The sequence below is a fragment of the Mesoplodon bidens genome (genome assembly GCF_964165515.1).
Source record: "Mesoplodon bidens genome assembly, chromosome: 5".
NCBI lineage: Eukaryota > Metazoa > Chordata > Mammalia > Artiodactyla > Ziphiidae > Mesoplodon > Mesoplodon bidens.
Window position 1 is genome coordinate 9001860 of NC_138161.1, and position 17634 is coordinate 9019493.

Consider the following 17634-nt stretch of genomic DNA (forward strand, 5'->3'; position numbering starts at 1 on the left):
CCCACTCACCTCCCCGGGCACGGCCTCTCTTCTCCCTCCATCACCTCCCTTCCCCACACCCCTCCCTCCAGTCCAGGCCTCCCATCTCCCTCCATAAAAACGTCCCCCTCCCCCGCCACCCCGCGGCCTTCTCCAGCCGGCGCGGCCTCTCCCCGGCGGCGCGGCCTCTTCCGGCCGGCGGGAGGGCGGGGCCGAGCGCTCGGGCGGGCCGGCCGGTGGTGCGAGCGTCCCGGGCTCGCGCTCCGCCGCCGGCCGGCCGGCCATGCTCATCACGCTGTGCTACCTGTACCTGTGGGCGCGCTGGGGGCGCGGGCCGGCCGCGCTAGTGCGCACCACGGTGCAGCAGCTGCGGGCCTCGCGCTGCTCCTTCACCTTCTGCCGCGCGGCCGCGCAGCCCCGGGGCGCCCGCGTGTGCCTGAGCCGCGGCGGCCGCGTCTTCTGCGTCGGCGAGAGCCAGGTGGGCGGGCGAGCGCGGGCGCCGGGGGGCGCGGAAGGCGGGGCCGAGCGGGACGGGGGGCGGGGGCGGGGCTGCGCGGGGGCGCGGCCTCGGGGTCTGCCCGGAGCCCCCGCGCTCCGCCCTGGGCTGTGCAGCCCGGGGGAACCCTCTGCGCCGCCGGGAGGTCGCGAGCGTGGGGTCTGGGGAGCGGCAGGCTCTGGGGCTCCACTGCACGCGATGCCCATGGGAGCCCGGATACTGGGACCAGAGACCGAAACTGTGACAGGCGATCTGGTCTCCTCTCCACGGGGTGCCGGCGCGAGAGTATGGTCGCCTGGCTCTTGGCGGTGCAAACTAGGCTTGTGCCTGTGTGCCTGTGCTGAGTCGATTAGCACCTGAGCAGTGCCTCTTTCCTGACATCCTCTCCCGCCTACCCTGTGGGCTGGAGTTTGGTTGAACCTGATTTCAGAGAAAGACAACAAATCCTCAGCTTTCTGTCAGGTGTTCCCGAGGTGACAAAAACTGCTCTGTCCCCCGCTCCTGTCAGCTGCGTCATTTACCAGTCGGGCACCTACTGATTATCTCTGAATTGTTTGGTTTCGGTTTGCACACAGTCTTGTCTTTTGGCCCAATACTTAGCCTGGTGGCTATAAGGCTGTAAGTTCAGCCGGCTCTGTCACCCACAGTGTGACCTGGGGCTGCCGTTTGATCTCTGCAAAACCTCAGCTCTCTTTCTGTGAATGGGAACAATAGTTCTTCCCACTCAGCTATCGGAAATGGGCTTCACGGTGCAGTTCTGTGCAAATTTCCATTGACTTCACCCACTTTGTCATTAACATTTAAAAGTGTTTTGCTTTTGATGGGTTTCTTGTCCTTTCCTCCTCCTTCTGGAAAGTTGGATCACTCGTAGCCTTAAAATGAGATTTTCTTTGTGTGTAAAACCATACACCATGTGGGAATTAAAATCTTATCTCAGGTTTGAATATTTTGTTGAGGTTATTGTTGTAGTTGTTCAGTCAGGGACGAAAATGAGTCCAACACATGAGATGTATGCGTTAAAGCACAGAGGTAGAGGGTTGCAGCTCGCTCAGGCAAAACAGCAAAGCCCTCAGTCCACTATGGCGTATTTATTTAAGTTTTATCCAAAACAAAAAAGGTTCTTTCGTAGGCTGTGTCATCCTTGAACATCTAAGCAATGCACCTCCTTACTTTCTTATGTTCCCAATTATACCAAGGACATGCGTGGATCAGTGCCCAGAGCAATCAGTACTGCTTGCAGTCCTGAAACATTCTCATGCACCCAGCTTGTTAGGTGAGCCGACTCTTGGGTCATGTCTTTTCCCATGTCCTCAGTTACCCTGCTACAGTTATGGCCTAGACATGGGATTATACTTTGCTGCTACAAATAAAAAATACCCATTCTGGGACCTCCCTGGTGACGCAGTGGTTAAGAATCTGCCTGACAATGCAGGGGACACAGGTTCGAGCCCCAGTCCGGGAAGATCCCACATGCTGAGGAGCAACTAAGCCCGTGCGCCACAACTACTGAAGCCTGCGCGCCTAGAGCCCGTGCTCCGCAACAAGAGAAGCCACCGCAATGAGAAGCCCGCGCACGGCGACGAAGTGTAGCCCCTGCTCGCCACAACTAGAAAAAGCCCGCAAAAGCCCGCGGGCAGCAACGAAGACCCAACGCAGCCAAAAATAAATAAATAAATAAATTTATTTATTTATTTAAAAAATACCCATCCTTGTTGGTATACTGTATAACACAGAATATGAGTAAGTTCTAAGAGAGTGCATATGTAATATCGCCTAGGTGTTCATTCATTACATACAATGGACTCCTGAGGGAAGGAGGGCTTAATTCTTGTAAGGAACCCTGACTGAGAAAGATAATAAAATGAGGAAAAATTGAGGGGTGGATTTTTCTATAGTAGTGGTTTCCAAACTGGATTCATTTACTTAAAAAATAACCTCTAGGGACTTTCCTGGTGGCTCAGTGGTTAAGAATCTGCCTGCTAATGCAGGGAACACGGGTTCAATCCCTGATCAGGGAAGATCCCACATGCCACGGAGCAACTAAGCCCATACGCCACAACTACTGAGCCTGCGCTTTAGAGCCCGCGAGCCACAACTACCGAAGTCCCCACGCCTAGAGCTCGTGCTCCACAACAGGAGAGGCCACCCTGACGAGAAGCCCGCACAGCTCAAGGAAGAGTAGCCCCCTGCTGGCTGCAACCAGAGAAAGCCCACTCGCGCAACAAAGACGCAACGCAGCCAATCAATCAATCAATTTATTTTTAAAAAAAAACGCCTCTAAGAGGTTTAGATTAGAGTAGAAATAATGAACATCCAAAAAACAATGAGATGCAAATGTCTTTAATTCTCTTGGGAGACAGTTTTACTTTTGCACATCTCCATGACTTTACTGGGCTTCGGTTAACTTTGATAACTGTAACTAATGCTCTTCAGCCCTTGCTGACTGCTCCAGCAGGGGTAGGGACACCTGGGCCAAACCGGCTTTGGGTTTTCGGGGTTGCTGTCCTCCTTAGAGCTTTGCCCAGAAATCACTGTCTCACAGAGATGTCCCTGAGTTTCCAGACTAGATGTGACCAGCCAGCTCTGTATCCTCATAGACTTTAAATTGCACTTCGTATTTCCAGTTTTTTTTTTATTGTGACATTATTTTTTTTTCATTTTTTAAATTGAAGTATAGTTGATTTACAATGTTGTGCTAATTTCTGCTGTACAAATAATTAATAAATAAATAAATAAATAAATAAATAAATAAATAAATAAATACACATACACACATACATTCTTTTTTATATTCTTTTCCATTATGTCCGGTTTTTATCCTTTTCTCCCTAGGAACTGGGTCTGTTTAGCTAAGCAGCTTGACCTGTAATAGTTACTCAGTATTTCAACAAATGAAGTAGTGGTTGTTGAGTTTAAGCTCTGATGTTCGAGGCCTACCATCGGAAAGTTTGACTATTTGTGACTAGTTACTGTTACTTAAGATCGCAGATATCGTGGGGCTGGTGATTTGGTTCAGTACATACCTATTGTCGGTCTACCTGGGCTGAAGTAACTTTACAGAACTGAATCTTATGCCTTTGCTGTCTCCATACCTTATATACTTAAAATCATATGCATGAGTACTGAAAGTGTATGTTTATATAATTGAAGGTCCCCCAAGAACTGGTAAGTATCACCAAAGAGAGTTTATACAAACCGGAAGTTTTAAGCTTTTTGTTTAATATACACATTTTCTATGAGTAAAGTGGACAGTCTGTTTTTTGTTTTTAACTATTATACTGATAATTATGTTTACCCATAGGAGGAGTTTTTTTCTCCCTCATTTTCATTCATTAATTGGTTCAACAGATATTTATTAAGCTTCTGCTTTGTGCCAGGTTGTTAGGCCTGGTGAAAATACTTTCTGATCTTCCCAGCAAGGGCAGATTTGAACTGATAAGCAACTATGGAGCTTGACCCAAATGCCTTTTTTTTTTTTGCGGGGGCAGGGTGATGATAAGGCCCGCCCCCCCCCCGCCCCCCGCTCTGCGTCGGGCAGCCTTAATTTCAGCTTTTTCTGCTAAGGATGTGCCTTGTTTTTAGTGTAGATTAATGTGCAGTGCTTTTAGAGAAATTTCAGGAGAAGAGCAGAGACTAATGGACACATCCAATCTGCTAACCAATCTTTAAAAAAAAATTTTTTTTTAATTAATTTATTTTTGGTTGCGTTGGGTCTTTGTTGCTGTGTGAGGGCTTTCTCTAGTTGTGGTGAGCGGGAGCTACTCTCAGTTGCTGTGCCCGGGCTTCTCATTGTGGTGGCTTCTCTTGTTGTGGAGCATGGGTTGTAGGTACGTGGGCTTCAGTAGTTGTGGCACGCGGGCTCAGTAGTTGTGGCTCGTGGGCTCTAAAACGCAGGCTCAGTAGTTGTGGCGCACGGGCGTAGTTGCCCCGCGGCATGTGGGATCTTCAGGACCAGGGCTCGAACCCGTGTCTCCTGCATTGGCAGGCGGATTCTTAACCACTGCGCCACCAGGGAAGTCCCTGCTAACCAATCTTGATGCTGTAATGGCTGGAGGAAAAGGAGGAACAGCTCTTCGGGCATCTGTCAGTAACAGGCTTCTGCTGACCATCTTGCACTTCTGAGCCACCTCATCTTTTTCTTTCTTTTTGGCCACGCTGAGCAGCATGTGGGATCTTAGTTCCCTGACCAGGGATCAAACCCGTGCCCCCTGCAGTGGAAGCACAGTCTTAACCACTGGACCGCCAGGGAAGTCCCTGAGCTGCCTCATCTTTAAATGTGCTTCCAAGTTGTAATTTGGAAGGTTCCTACATGCTCTCAGCAGTAAGGAATGGTGGGAATAAGTTTGAGAATTAATTGCTTGATAAGAAATATCTAGAGATGTTAAAACTGTCATAAGACATTGAGGGATGTTGCAGCTGTTTAGACAGTCACAGTTCAACAAAAAAAAGGCAGGGTTAATGTGGTCTATAGGAGAGCATCCAGTGACCTTATTTATTTAGATGCCACCTGGAATTGCAGAGGCGGGGTTGTCCTGGATGTTGATATACATGGCAGTTGTGGTTTGAAGTCATATTGAATCCTTCCTTTTTGTGTTTCTTTCCATCTATCCAGTCCATTGATGACTTGAACAAATGGGCCCTGTTTCTGGTTTCTCCTTTTGTACTTGAAGCAGAACACATAGCATTTGTGACAGAGAGCATTTGGGTGCAAGGTGACACTTTACAGAGACCATCGTCCTCTTCGGAAACTGTGAGTACCGTGGTTTTCATCTGTGCACCGTAATCAAAACTAATTGGTTTTTTTTTTTTTTTTTTTTTTTTGCGGTATGCAGGCCTCTCACTGTTGTGGCCTCTCCCGTTGCGGAGCACAGGCTCCGGACGCGCAGGATCAGCGGCCATGGACCACGGGCCCAGCCGCTCTGCGGCATGTGGGATCCTCCCGGACCGGGGCACGAACCAGTGTCCCCTGCATCGGCAGGCGGACTCTCAACCACTGCGCCACCAGGGAAGCCCTAATTGGGTTTTTTAATGAGTGTTCTTTCCTGGCCTTTGTGATTGATTCCCTTTCTTTTCTGATATTTTGGTTTAAATAAAAATATATTAGTAGGGAACTCCCAGTGGTTAGGATTCGGCACTCTCACTCTCTCACTGCTGGGCCCAAGTTTACTCCCTGGTCAGGGAACTAAGATTCTGCAGGCTGTGTAGCATGGCCGGGAAGAAAGAAAAAAAAAAAAAAAATATATATATATATATATATATATATGTAAAATTACTTTCACCTGTTTCTTTTTATCTTTTTTTTTTTTTTTGCGGTACGCGGGCCTCTCACTGCTGCGGCCTCTCCCGTCGGAGCACAGGCTCCGGACTCGCAGGCTCAGCGGCCATGGCTCACGGGCCTAGCCGCTCCACGGGATGTGGGATCTTCCCGGACTGGGGCATGAACCCGTGTCCCCTGCATCAGCAGGCGGACTCTCAACCACCGTGCCACCAGGGGAGCCCTCTTTTTATCGTTTTAATGTGGCTGCTAGATTTAAACCTACCTGTGTTTTGGGACTTCCCTGGCAGTCCAGTGGTTAAGACCCTGTGCTTCCACTCTACACCGCAGGGGGCACGGGTTTGATCCCTGGTAGGTGAACTAAGATCCTGCATGCAAGGCGGTTCAGCCAAAAAAAAAGAAAAAAGCTACCTGTGTTTTAAGTTGTTTTGTGGCTTGAGGTCTGTTATTGTGCAGCGCTGCTCAAGTCTCTCCCCAGGTCATAGGGTCCCGCTCCACAGCTTATTGCTTCCAAAATCAGATGATTTATATTGCCACATACTTCCTGGAGATTTCACCCCAAGTATTCTGAAAGCACTTCAAACTCAGTAATGTGTCCCACACTGGTTGTTTATATTCCTCTGCTGGAAAAGAAGAAAATCTCGGGTGAACGTCGCAAACTGTGCTCCTTTCACCCCCTCCCTCATCCTTCCTGCTATTCGGTTACGTGTTCTACTAACTCCTCTCCCCAGGTGTCTCTGCTTTACTCCTTCACTTCCATCCCTCCTCATTCTATTCTCTTCTTCATTATCTTTTTGTTGAAACTGTGAAGATGTCATCCCATCTTGGGTGCCTTCAGTGCAGTTTCCTCTGGATGGCCAGTTATCTTTCTAGACACACATCCAGTGGGGTTGTACTCTGGCGTAAGCTCTCATGGATGCCTTCTGACCAAAGCCAGCACGTCTCAGGTTCATGGAAATCTGACCCTAACCCCCCCTTGTGTGCTGCTTCTGCTTGGGTGTCTGTGATGAGTCCTTTCTGCCTTCACTCACCCACCGTATGTTCCCCGCCTGCCACGTGGATAGTCCAGGAGGGGTTTTGCTGATGACAGAAAGCCATAGTCCCTGGACCTCCATCTCACAAACACTGTCTTTAAGACATTGTATTGGGGACTTCCCTGGTAGTCCATTGGTAAAGAATCTGCCTTACAGTGCAGGGGATGAGGGTTCCACCCCTGGTCAGGGAACTGAGATCCTGCATGCCGCAGGGAAACTGAGCCCGAGCCACAACTACTGAGCTCGTGTGCCATAACTACGGAGCTCGCCCGCCTCAGCTGGTGCCCAGGCACCACAGCTACAGAGTCCCCGCGTCCTGGAGCCTGTGCGACACAACTAGAAATAGAAAACCCGCTCGCCACAACTGGAGAAGCCTGTGCGCCTCAGTGAAGATCCTGAGTACCACAACTAAGACCCGATGCAGCCAAAAATAAATTAAATAAATATTTAAAAAAAAAGACATTGGATTTGGATGAACAAAAAGAAAGAGAGGAATAAGACTGGAAATAATTGACTACAACTCAAGGTGGATAGAAATGAGAGTTAGGAGACAGGTGAAGTAAAGGAGAGCAGGAAACTCTCCTTTGTTTGGGGCTCGGGACGGGGCATAGGATTTGGCAGGTGGCCTGCGAGTAGCCTAGTATGCTATGACATTATGTTTTCTCCTGCAGGTTCCTACTGTTTTATTTAGCCTTATATATACTTATGATAATAATGATAAAATTTATTGAGCCCCTGCTTGGCATTTATATGTATTACCTGTAATGCTTACAATTCTACAAGATATTATTGTAATTTTTTTTTTTTTTTTTTTTTTTTTGGCTGTGGTGTGTAGCATGTGGGATCTTAGTTCCCCAGCCAGGGATCGAACCCGTGCCCCCTTCAGTGGAATCGTGGAGTCTTAACCACTGGACTGCCAGGAAAGTCCATTATTGTCTTTTTTTTTTTTTTTTTTTTTTTTGCGGTACGCGGGCCTCTCACTGTTGTGGCCTCTCCCATTGCGGAGCACAAGCTCCGGATGCACAGGTTCGGCGGCCATGGCTCACGGGCCCAGCCGCTCCGTGGCACGTGGGATCCTCCTGGACTGGGGCACGAACCCGTGTCCCCTGCATCGGCAGGCGGACTCTCAACCACTGCGCCACCAGGGAAACCCCATTATTGTCATTTTTAAAGATAAGAAAACTGAAGTTATCAGATTAAAGGTTGAAGTTTTCTTTTTTTTTAAAAAAATTATTTATTTATTTATTTTTGGCTGCGTTGGGTCTTTGTTGCTGTGTGTGGGCTTCCTCTAGTTTTGGTGAGCGGGGGCTACTCTTCGTTGCTGTGCGTGGGTTTCTCATTGTGGTGGCTTCTCTTGTGGAGCATGGGCCCTAGGCGCACGGGCTCAGTAGTTGTGGTGCAGGGGCTTAGTTGCTCCGTGGCATGTGGGATCTTTCTGGACCAGGGCTCGAACCCGTGTCCCCTGCATTGGCAGGCGGATTCTCAACCACTGTGCCACCAGGGAGGCTCTTGAGGTTTTCTTATATATTCTAATGCTATATATATTTAGTAAGATTTCAATTTAAAATGAGGGCCAGAACTTCTAAAATATTGCAATTACATAAAATATCAAATATGCACAGATTCCTTTTTAACACAAAAATATGACTGTTGTGCTCTTAATTTCCTAAATTGTTGTTACTTAGTGTATATCTTTATACACATAGCATTTTAAAAGTTTTATTTATTTATTTATTTATTTGGCCACACTTTGTGGCATGTGGGATCTTAGTTCCCCAACCCGGGATCGAATCCTTCAGTGGAAGCACAGAGTCTTAACCACCAGACTGCCAGGGAAGCCCACACATAGCATCTTAAGCAGCCCAGTTACTGTATTATGTAACGTACAGGCTAAGCTGTTGTAACAAATGGTACCCAGACCACAGTGGTTCAGAGAAGAAGTTTACTCGTCTCTGAAGGAGTGGTCTTGCTCTGGAAGGGCATCCAGGGACCCAGCTCCCTTCTGTCTTGTTGCTCCGTTATCTCCCCTCTGCCATCCTTCTTCTCTCTCTTGGTGGAGGCTGGCTCCTGCTACCCCCCCGCCCCCCCCACTGCCAACCTCATCCACATCCCAGCCCTCAGAATGGGGGATGAAAAGGACGGTAGGGACCAACTGGGTTCCTCTTTAAAACTGTGATCTAGAACTTTCACTTGTCACTTCTGCTCCCATCACTTAGCTGCAGGGGAGGCTGAGAAATGCAGTCCATAGCTGGACAGCCATGGATTTGGTAGAAACGTGGAGTTCTGTTATTACAAGGGAGAAAAAAAGGCTAGATATTGGCAGATAATTAGCATTTCTGTCACAGTTATTTAATTTACCTTCTAAGGGTAATTTAATTAAGATCTTGCTTAATGGCGGTTACTTAATTCTTAGTTTTCTGGGGGTAAAAGGATGCCTACCCACCAAGGGTACTATCCAGTTAACTCATCTTATTTGTGATCAGAAGCTTTGCTGGGTCTTGCAGCCAGGAGCTGGAGATGTCTAGAGCCATATGTTGGACCACTCTGGCTATTACACAGAGCTCCATTTTGTAAACTGGGCTTCAGATATTTTTTTAAAAATAAATTTATTTTTATTTATTTATTTTTGGCTGCGTTGGGTCTTCGTTGCTGCGCGAGGGCTTTCTCTACTTGCGGTGAGCGGGACCTACTCTTCATTGCAGTGCGCGGGCTTCTCATTGCGGTGGCTTCTCCTGTTGCGGAGCACGGGCTCTAGGTCCGCGGGCTTCAGTAACTGTGGCACGTGGGCTCAGTAGTTATGACTCGTGAGCTCTAGAGCACAGGCTCAGTAGTTGTGGCACACGGGCTTAGTTGCTCCGCGGCATGTGGGATCTTCCCGGACCAGGGCTCGAACCCGTGTTCCCTGCATTGGCAGGCAGATTCTTAACCACTGCGCCACCAGGGAAGTCCCTGGGCTTCAGATCTTAAAAAGGAGTGGATTTCACAGGTCTCTGTCTTCTCAGTCTGCTGTTACCATTCAGGTCGATTGTTTGATGGGATTTTGCAGCTTGGGGGCTCTTAGGACTCTATGTATTTTTCACCTAACTCTAAAGTCATTTGAATTTGACAGGATCCTAAGATATTTAACAGCAAATACATTATGGAGAAAAGACTTTTGAACTTGTTGAGACCTGACATTCTTTCCCATTTTTAGGATTGTGCAATACCATGCTTACAGATGCGACATCGTTCTTACAGATGTCAGAAAATGACATCTTTTGAAACTTTGGATATCTCAGATGGCTTGCATCTGTGGTTTTTCTACAGACCCCCAACAGCAAATAAATGAATCGCAGGAATTAAAAAATGTAGCATTCACCTATTCACATTTTCACTGAGTCATTCTTTCACTAACAGATATTTATTGCACAGTAGACTGTGTTCTAATTATTTTGTTAGGTGCCATAGTGGATACCAACGGGTCGTGGCAGATTCAGCTCAATTTTCAGTGTCTTCTGTGCTTATATTAGCAGTCCTGTTCCGTAAGAATCTCTGACCCAAAGAACTTCCACAGGTCTCTTATTGCAGCAAATTCACTCATGTTCCTATTATTCTATCAAGGCCTTCATTCTTTCCTCCATCCAAGGTTTACTGAGTCCCTATTATGTGCCAGGTTGTGTGCTAGGGCTGGAGGTATGTCATATGGAGATGAAAGATGCCTTTAGAGACGACAGTCACGGTCATCTTAAGGAGCTCACGGTGTCAGGGAGAAGACAGCTACCGAAAGGAACAATTAAAGTTCATTGTGAAAAGTGCTCTGGGAAGCAAGTATGGGGGTGATGGTGAATCTCTCCAGATGCGGTGGCATCAGGAAGGATGTTCTAGGGGCAGGAAGTAATATCTGAGGTTTTTTTTTTTGCGGTTTGCAGGCTTCTTACTGCTGTGGCCTCTCCCGTTGCGGAGCGCAGGCTCAGCGGCCATGGCTCACGGTCCCAGCCACTCCGTGGCATGTGGGATCTTCCCAGACCGGGGCACGAACCCGTGTCCCCTGCATCGGCAGGCGGACTCTCAACCACCGCGCCACCAGAGAAGCCCCCATACGTTCCTTTTGTCTCCCCTATCTTTAGCATGTCTTAAAAGTTACTGACAATATATCTATGATCTTCATGCTGTTTGTTGTTCTTGTTTTTTATGTAGCAAAACTGAATGTTCTTTAATAGTATGGCAAATACACAGGATACACGGATTGTAAAAGTTTTCTTTGCACTAATTAGGAATTTGGACTTTATCCTATGGACAGTAGGCTAAAGCTTTTTTCTTTTCTTTTTTAAAAAAATTATTATTCTTTTTTGGTTTTCTTTTCCCTTAAAAAAATTTTTTTTTTGTTTTAGCAGAATTAGCAGATTTGTACGTTAGAAAGATCACAGTTCAGGCAGATTGGAGACTGGATCGGAGGGAGGCAAACCTGGAACAGATTGTACTCCATGTGGGAACAGAGACGAGCCTCGCAGAGTATTGGTAATGGGAAGGGGAGACGGGGACAGATGTAGAGCTTTTTATGAGATGATGAGGGATTGTGGGGCGGATGGTGGGTCATTCCTGGAGACAGGGAATATGGCAGGAGGGGCTGGTGGAGGGACCCCTGTAAAGAATGCAGTTTTGCACATTGTTTTAGTCAGCTTTGCTGAAATAACAGATGACCTCAGAATTTCAGTGGCTTCTAACAGCAAATCTTTGTTTTTGCTCATGTCACACATAGGCTGAGCAGGTTTGCTGCTGCTGTTTTTTTTTGTTTGTTTGTTTGTTTTTGCGGTACGCGGGCCTCTCACTGTTGTGGCCTCTCCCGTCGCGGAGCACAGGCTCCGGACGTGCAGGCTCAGCGGCCATGGCTTACGGGCCCAGCTGCTCTGCAGCATGTGGGATCCTCCTGGACCGGGGCACGAACCTGTGTCCCCCGCATCGCCGGGTGGACTGCAACCACTGCGCCACCAGGGAAGCCTGCTGCTGCTGTTTCAAGCTGCGACTTCTCTAGGCTGTGCTCCACACATCTTTCCCCTGCAGGGACCAGACCAAAAGAGCACGTCCATCTCACACAGAGTGGAGGAGTGAGAGAGCTGGCTGAAACTCAGTGTAGTAGGTTTAAGATGGCTGCAAATTCCTTTCTCTTGTTGAGAGGTGGAGTCTTATACCCCTCTCTTGAATCTAGGCTGACCTTAGTGATTTGTTTATCTAATAGGATGTGGTAGAAGAGACATTCTGGGGCCTCCAAGGCTAGATCATAAGAAACCTTGCAGCTTCCACCTGGGTTCTTGGAACCCAGCTCCCATGCTGTGAGGAAGCTCAAGCTGCCCTGTGGCAACGTTCCCATGAAGAAGAACTGAGGCCCTCAGTGGACAGTCCTAGTTGAGTTCCCAGCTGGCAGGCGGCTCCAGCTTGCCAGCTGTATGAGGAAGCCACCTTGGAAGTGGATCGTCCAGGCCCAGTTGAACCATCCTAGCTGATGCCATGTGGCGCAGAGTTGAGCCGTCCTTGTTAAGCTCTGCCCAAATTGAGATTTGCGAGCAAAATAAATGATGAGTGTAAGCCACTAAATTTTGGGGTGGTTTGTTACCAGCAGTGTATAACCAGAACACTTGGGATGTCTGTTAAAACTTCTCCTCTTCCTCGGGTTACCAACATCAGTGGGGCAGGGATATAAAGTGAACAGTTGGGGATGCTAGTGCAGTACACTGTAGACACTGGGTTTCAGGTGGTTATGGAGCATCTAAAGAACACACATGATAGGGACTTCCCTGGCAGTCCAATGGTTAAGACTCTGTGCTTCCATTGCAGGGGGCATGGGTTCCATCCCTGGTCTGGGAATTAAGACCCTGTGAGCTGCGTGGCCAAAAAGAAAAAAGTTAAAAAAAAAAAAAGAAGAACACACATAATAGAAGAAGGTTATGACAACAAGGGTATTTCTATTCTTTTCTGATTAGCTCTCATTTATTCAGAAAATTAGAACACCTAGACCACCCTTTTTCTTGAGTTTCTGGTCAGTTACGGTTTTGCAGGACCACCTTAAGTCTCACCTGGGTCACTTTATTATTTCAGCTCTTGCTTGCTGTGGACTTGTTATATCCCTTACACTGTCACTTGATTTTCCAACACCCTTCTCTTAAGAGCACCATGGGGCATAGTATCTTTTTAAATAATAGAGTGAAAATGAATTTTATAGTACTCCTGTATCCTTTCTGTTTTCAAACCCAAAAGGCATTGAGCATAACTGAAAGTAAGAAATAACCTCTTCCCCTTACTCCCCTGGTTTCAGATTCTTCACATCTCTGTGTGTCTAGCCCTCCTGCATTCAGTTCATTACTAGATGTTTAAAAACCTAGCATGTAATTACACTGATTTGTAAGAGGAGAAACAAGAGCCAGAAAATTAGCAGTGTCGATGCTGTGACATTGATCTTATTCAGGGTGTAACTGGTTGTAACTTGTATTTATCTGGGTTCTCTTCAGAAACAGAATAGGGTGTGTGTGTGTGTGTGTGTGTGCGCGCGCACACGTGTGTGCATTATACATACATCCATATACATATATGTGTACATATATAGGGAGAGAGAGGGAGGAAGTGGCGGAGGAGAGAAACAGAAAGAAAGAGATTATTTTAAGTAATTGGCTCACGTGATTGTGGTGTCAAATCTGCAGGGCAGGCCGGAGGCTGGAAACTCAGGGGAGATGGATGTTGCAGCTTGAGTCTGAAGGCAGTCTAGAGGCAGAATTCCCTCTTCCCCTGGGAACCTCAGTCTTTTTCTTGTAAGGCCTTCAACTGATTAGACGAGGCTCATCCACATTACAGAGGATAATCTACTCAAAGCGGACTCATTTTAAATGTGAACCACATCTAAAAAATATCTTCACAGTCACCTCTGGACTGATGTTTGGCCAAATATCCAGGTACCGTGGCCTAGCTGAGTTGGCACATAGATTAACCATCACCTAACTGGCTTTTGAGATTCCCGTTGCCCAATTAGCTGCAGAACTTCAGCTCCGCACCTGCTGCAGGCAGCCTTGGGAAGGGCAAGTTGTTGTAGCGAGTTTAACCCCATTCCGTTGGTCCCTGGATCCCCTTCCTGGTGCACGTGTGTGTTGAGTGGAGTGGAGTGGACACACCAATGTAGTCACTGCAGCCTCAAGTCCCAGGCTCGGGTTATGGAAGGGCTTTCTGCAGGCTGCACAGGAGAGGAGGACATCCCCTTGTTTAGGGCTGACCAGGGCTCCTTTGCCTTTGATCTTGGGGAGTAAGCCTTTTGCTTGACTTCCCCTTTCTTCCTTTGTCCCTTTGTCTCCAGCTGGAAGTGCATATGGGAAGTGGCCTGTTTGCTTTTAGCCACCGGGCGGATGGCAGACACCCTGGATGAGTCCCGGTGACACTGCGGCTTTGCTTTGATCGGGGCCGCAGCGCTGCTTGGAGGAGTTTGCATGGTCTGTGGCTCACGGGCCACGTTCCTAGAAAAAGGAAATGCACTGAGGTGAGGAAACAGCCGGCCTAGTTGAGAAACTTGATCAGGGACGTGTGTATATATTGTTCTCTGGCTGCTTCCTGTCCTTCCCCCCTTGCTTTATCTCCTGCGTCTCTCCTGGGTGTGAGGATTTCATTGTTGGCTCCTTTTACAGGAAGTGCTTACTTTGAGGCACAGCTCCGCGCCAGTGCCCGCTGCAGCAGGGTGCTACATCAACGTCTGAACAACTAAATTCTGGGCTGTATCTCCACCGGCCGAGTATTTGTCCTTATTCTCTGCCAGTCATAGCGCTGAGAACAAAGATGCTTTTAGCCTCCTGCAGGAGGTTGCATTGCTCCTTTTCATGTTTCCCATTCACCCTCATCTGAAAAGTCAGCTCTTGCCAAGGCAATACTTTATCTTCTCATCCTCCTGAGCTGACATCCTTCCTGCATTCTCAAAGCTGGGAATCAACTAAATATTTGTCTGAATTGTAGACTTCAACTCTTCACCCTGGATCAAAGGTGTCCTATTTGAAATGCAGAGTCCTACGGAAGCGTTGGTCAGGCTGGCCCCTCCAGGTGAATCCTGCTCACTCTGGCTGGATGTCTGGGAGCAGGTGGGAGAAGTAGGTGGTAAAAGGGAGGGAAAGCTGCACGTAGAGCTAAAAACTCTGAGGTTTCTCTTTCTCCAAATAGGCTAGACTGATTAGTGCGTTTCGACCTTTTGACCATAAGGGCTTGCATTTATTATTTTTCCCTCGAAGACACTGTTTCTCAACTTTAAAAATTATTGTTTGCCTAAGGAGAAAAGTTAAATTCAGTTTGAAATCTCCTTAAGGAGAGAAATGAAATACTAAGGCATAATGATTCTGTGGGGTAGTATTGAACCTTGGAGGACTCCAGACTCTTTTCTTTTTCTTTTAAAAATTGAGATACAATTCACATACCATGAATTTCATCCTTTTAAAGTGTATAATTACAATTCAGTAGTTGTGCAGTCATCACCACCATCTAATTCTGGAACATTTTTATCACCCCCCCCAAAAAATGTGTACCTATTTGCAGTCACTCTCCAGTGGTCCTGTCCCTGGGAGCCACTAATCTACTTTCCAACTCTATAGATTTGTCTGATTTGAATATTTCATATAAATAGAACCATATAATATGTGACCTTTAGTTATTGGCTTCCTAGACTTAGCATAATGTATTCAAGATTCATCTACATTGTAACATGTATCAGTACTTCATTCCCTTTCATGGCTGAATAATATCCCATTGTATGGATATATACATTTTATTTATCCATTTATCTGTTGATGGACATGTGGGGTATTTCTACTCTTTGGCTATTATGAATAATGCTGCTATGAACACTTGTGTACATGTTTTGTGTGTAGATGTATATTTTTAATTCTCTTAGGTATATACCTAGGAGTGGAATTTCTGGGTCATTTGGAAACTCTGTTTAACTTTTTGAGGAACTGATGAACTCTTCCAAGGAGGGTGCACCCTTTTACATTTCTACCAGCAGTGTATTAGGGTTCTGATTTCTCAACATCCTCAATATTTATTATTGTCCATCTTTTTTTTTTTTTTTTTGGCCACGCTTCATGGCATGTGAGATATTAGTTCCCTGACAGGGACTGAACCCAATTGGCAGTGAAAGCGTGGAGTCCTAACCACTGGACCACCAGGGAATTCCCTATTGTCCATCTTTTTGATTTTAACCATCCTAGTAGAGGATGAAGTATCTCATTGTAGTGTTTTTTTTTTTTAATTTATTTTTGGCTGCATCAGGTCTTTGTTGCTGCACACGGGCTTTCTCTAGTTGTGAGGAGCAGGGGCTACTCTTCGTTGCAGTACGTGGGCTTCTCATTGCGGTGGCTTCTCTTGTGGAGCTCGGGCTCTAGGCACGCGGGCTTCAGTAGTTGTGGCACACGGGCTCAGCAGTTGTGGCTCGCAGGCTCTAGGGCGCAGGCTCAGTAGTTGTGGCACACGGGCTTAATTGCTCTACAGCATGTGGGATCTTCCCAGACCAGGCCTCGAACCCGTGTCCCCTGCATTGGCAGGCGGATTCTTAACCATTGCGGCACCAGGGGAGTCCATCTCATTGTAGTTTTGATTTGCATTTCTCTAATGACGAATGGTGTTGAGCATCTTTTCAAGTGCTATTGCCACTTGTATATTTTCTTTGGGGAAATGTCTAGTCAGATCCTTTGCCCATTTTTAAATTGGGTATTTGTCTTTTTATTGTTGAGTTGTGGGAATTCTTTATATATTGTGGATACAAATCTCTTATCAGATACATGATTTGCAAATATTTTCTCACATTTTGTGGGTTGTCTTTTCACTTTCTTGAAAGTGCTCTTTGAAGCACAAAATTTTTTAAAATAAATTTATTTATTTAATTTATTTATTTTTGGCTGTGTTGGGTCTTTGTTGCTGTGCGCGGGCTTTGTCTAGTTGTGGCGAGCGGGGGCTACTCTTCGTAGCGGTGCACAGTCTTCTCATTGTGGTGGCTTCTCTTACTGCGGAGCACAGGCTCTAGGCACATGGGCTTCAGTAGTTGTGGCTTTTGGGCTCTAGAGCGCAGGCTCAGTAGTTGTGGCACACGGGCTTAGTTGCTCTGTGGCATGTGGGATCTTCCCGGACCAGGGCTCTAACCCGTGTCCCCTGCATTGGCAGAAGGATTCTTAACCACTGCGCCACCAGGGAAGTCCCACTCAAAAATTTTGGTGAAGTCCAATTTATTTATTTTTTTCTTTTGTTGATTGTACTTTTGGTGTCTTATCTGAGAAACCAGTGCCTGATCCAAGGTCATGATGATTTACATCTATGTTTTCTTCGAAGAGTTTTGTAGTTTTAGCTCTTATATTGAGGATTTGATCCATTTTCAGTTAATTTTGTACCTGGTAATACATGGTATGAGATAGGGATACATCTTCATTCTTCTGCATGTGGATATCTGGTTGTACCAGCATAGTTGTTGAAAAGATGATTCTTTCCCTTTGAGTTGTCTTGGGAACCTTGTCCAAAATCAATCGTCTACAAATGTATATGTTTATTTCTATACTCAGTTCTATTCCATTGATCTACATGTTTATCTTGATGCCAGTTGTACCCTGACTTTTATTTATTTATTTATGGGCCCTGACTTTTAAATCCCAGGTTTCCTGGATAAGCAAGTAACCTCAGGGCCAAAGTTCCTTGGCTTGTGGGAATTCCCCTTACCTCTGTAGGTTCAGGATTTACCCTGGCATTTGGCCTGGAAGTTCTTCATTATCTAGTCAATTCTCCAGTGCTTTAAAAATGATGTTTTCTGGGGCTTCCCTGGTGGCGCAGTGGTTGAGAGTCCGCCTGCCGATGCAGGGGACACGGGTTCG

The 17634-nt window shown here is 46.7% G+C and overlaps 1 protein-coding gene across 2 annotated transcripts in view; it reads left to right on the forward strand.

The window, feature by feature from the left end:
* The first annotated feature begins 200 nt into the window (after positions 1-200).
* The window catches only part of HLCS (holocarboxylase synthetase), a 191416-nt gene continuing 173982 nt past the window's right edge, over positions 201-17634 (forward strand). Inside the window, exons 1-2 of one of the 2 annotated variants that reach the window (XM_081234649.1) lie at positions 201-457; positions 5088-5225. In XM_081234649.1, coding sequence (XP_081090775.1) covers positions 263-457; positions 5088-5225 — 333 coding nt within the window. In that variant the 5' untranslated portion in view covers positions 201-262. The remainder of the gene's footprint in view (positions 458-5087; positions 5226-17634) is intronic. The other variant, XM_081234650.1, reaches the window with a different exon arrangement.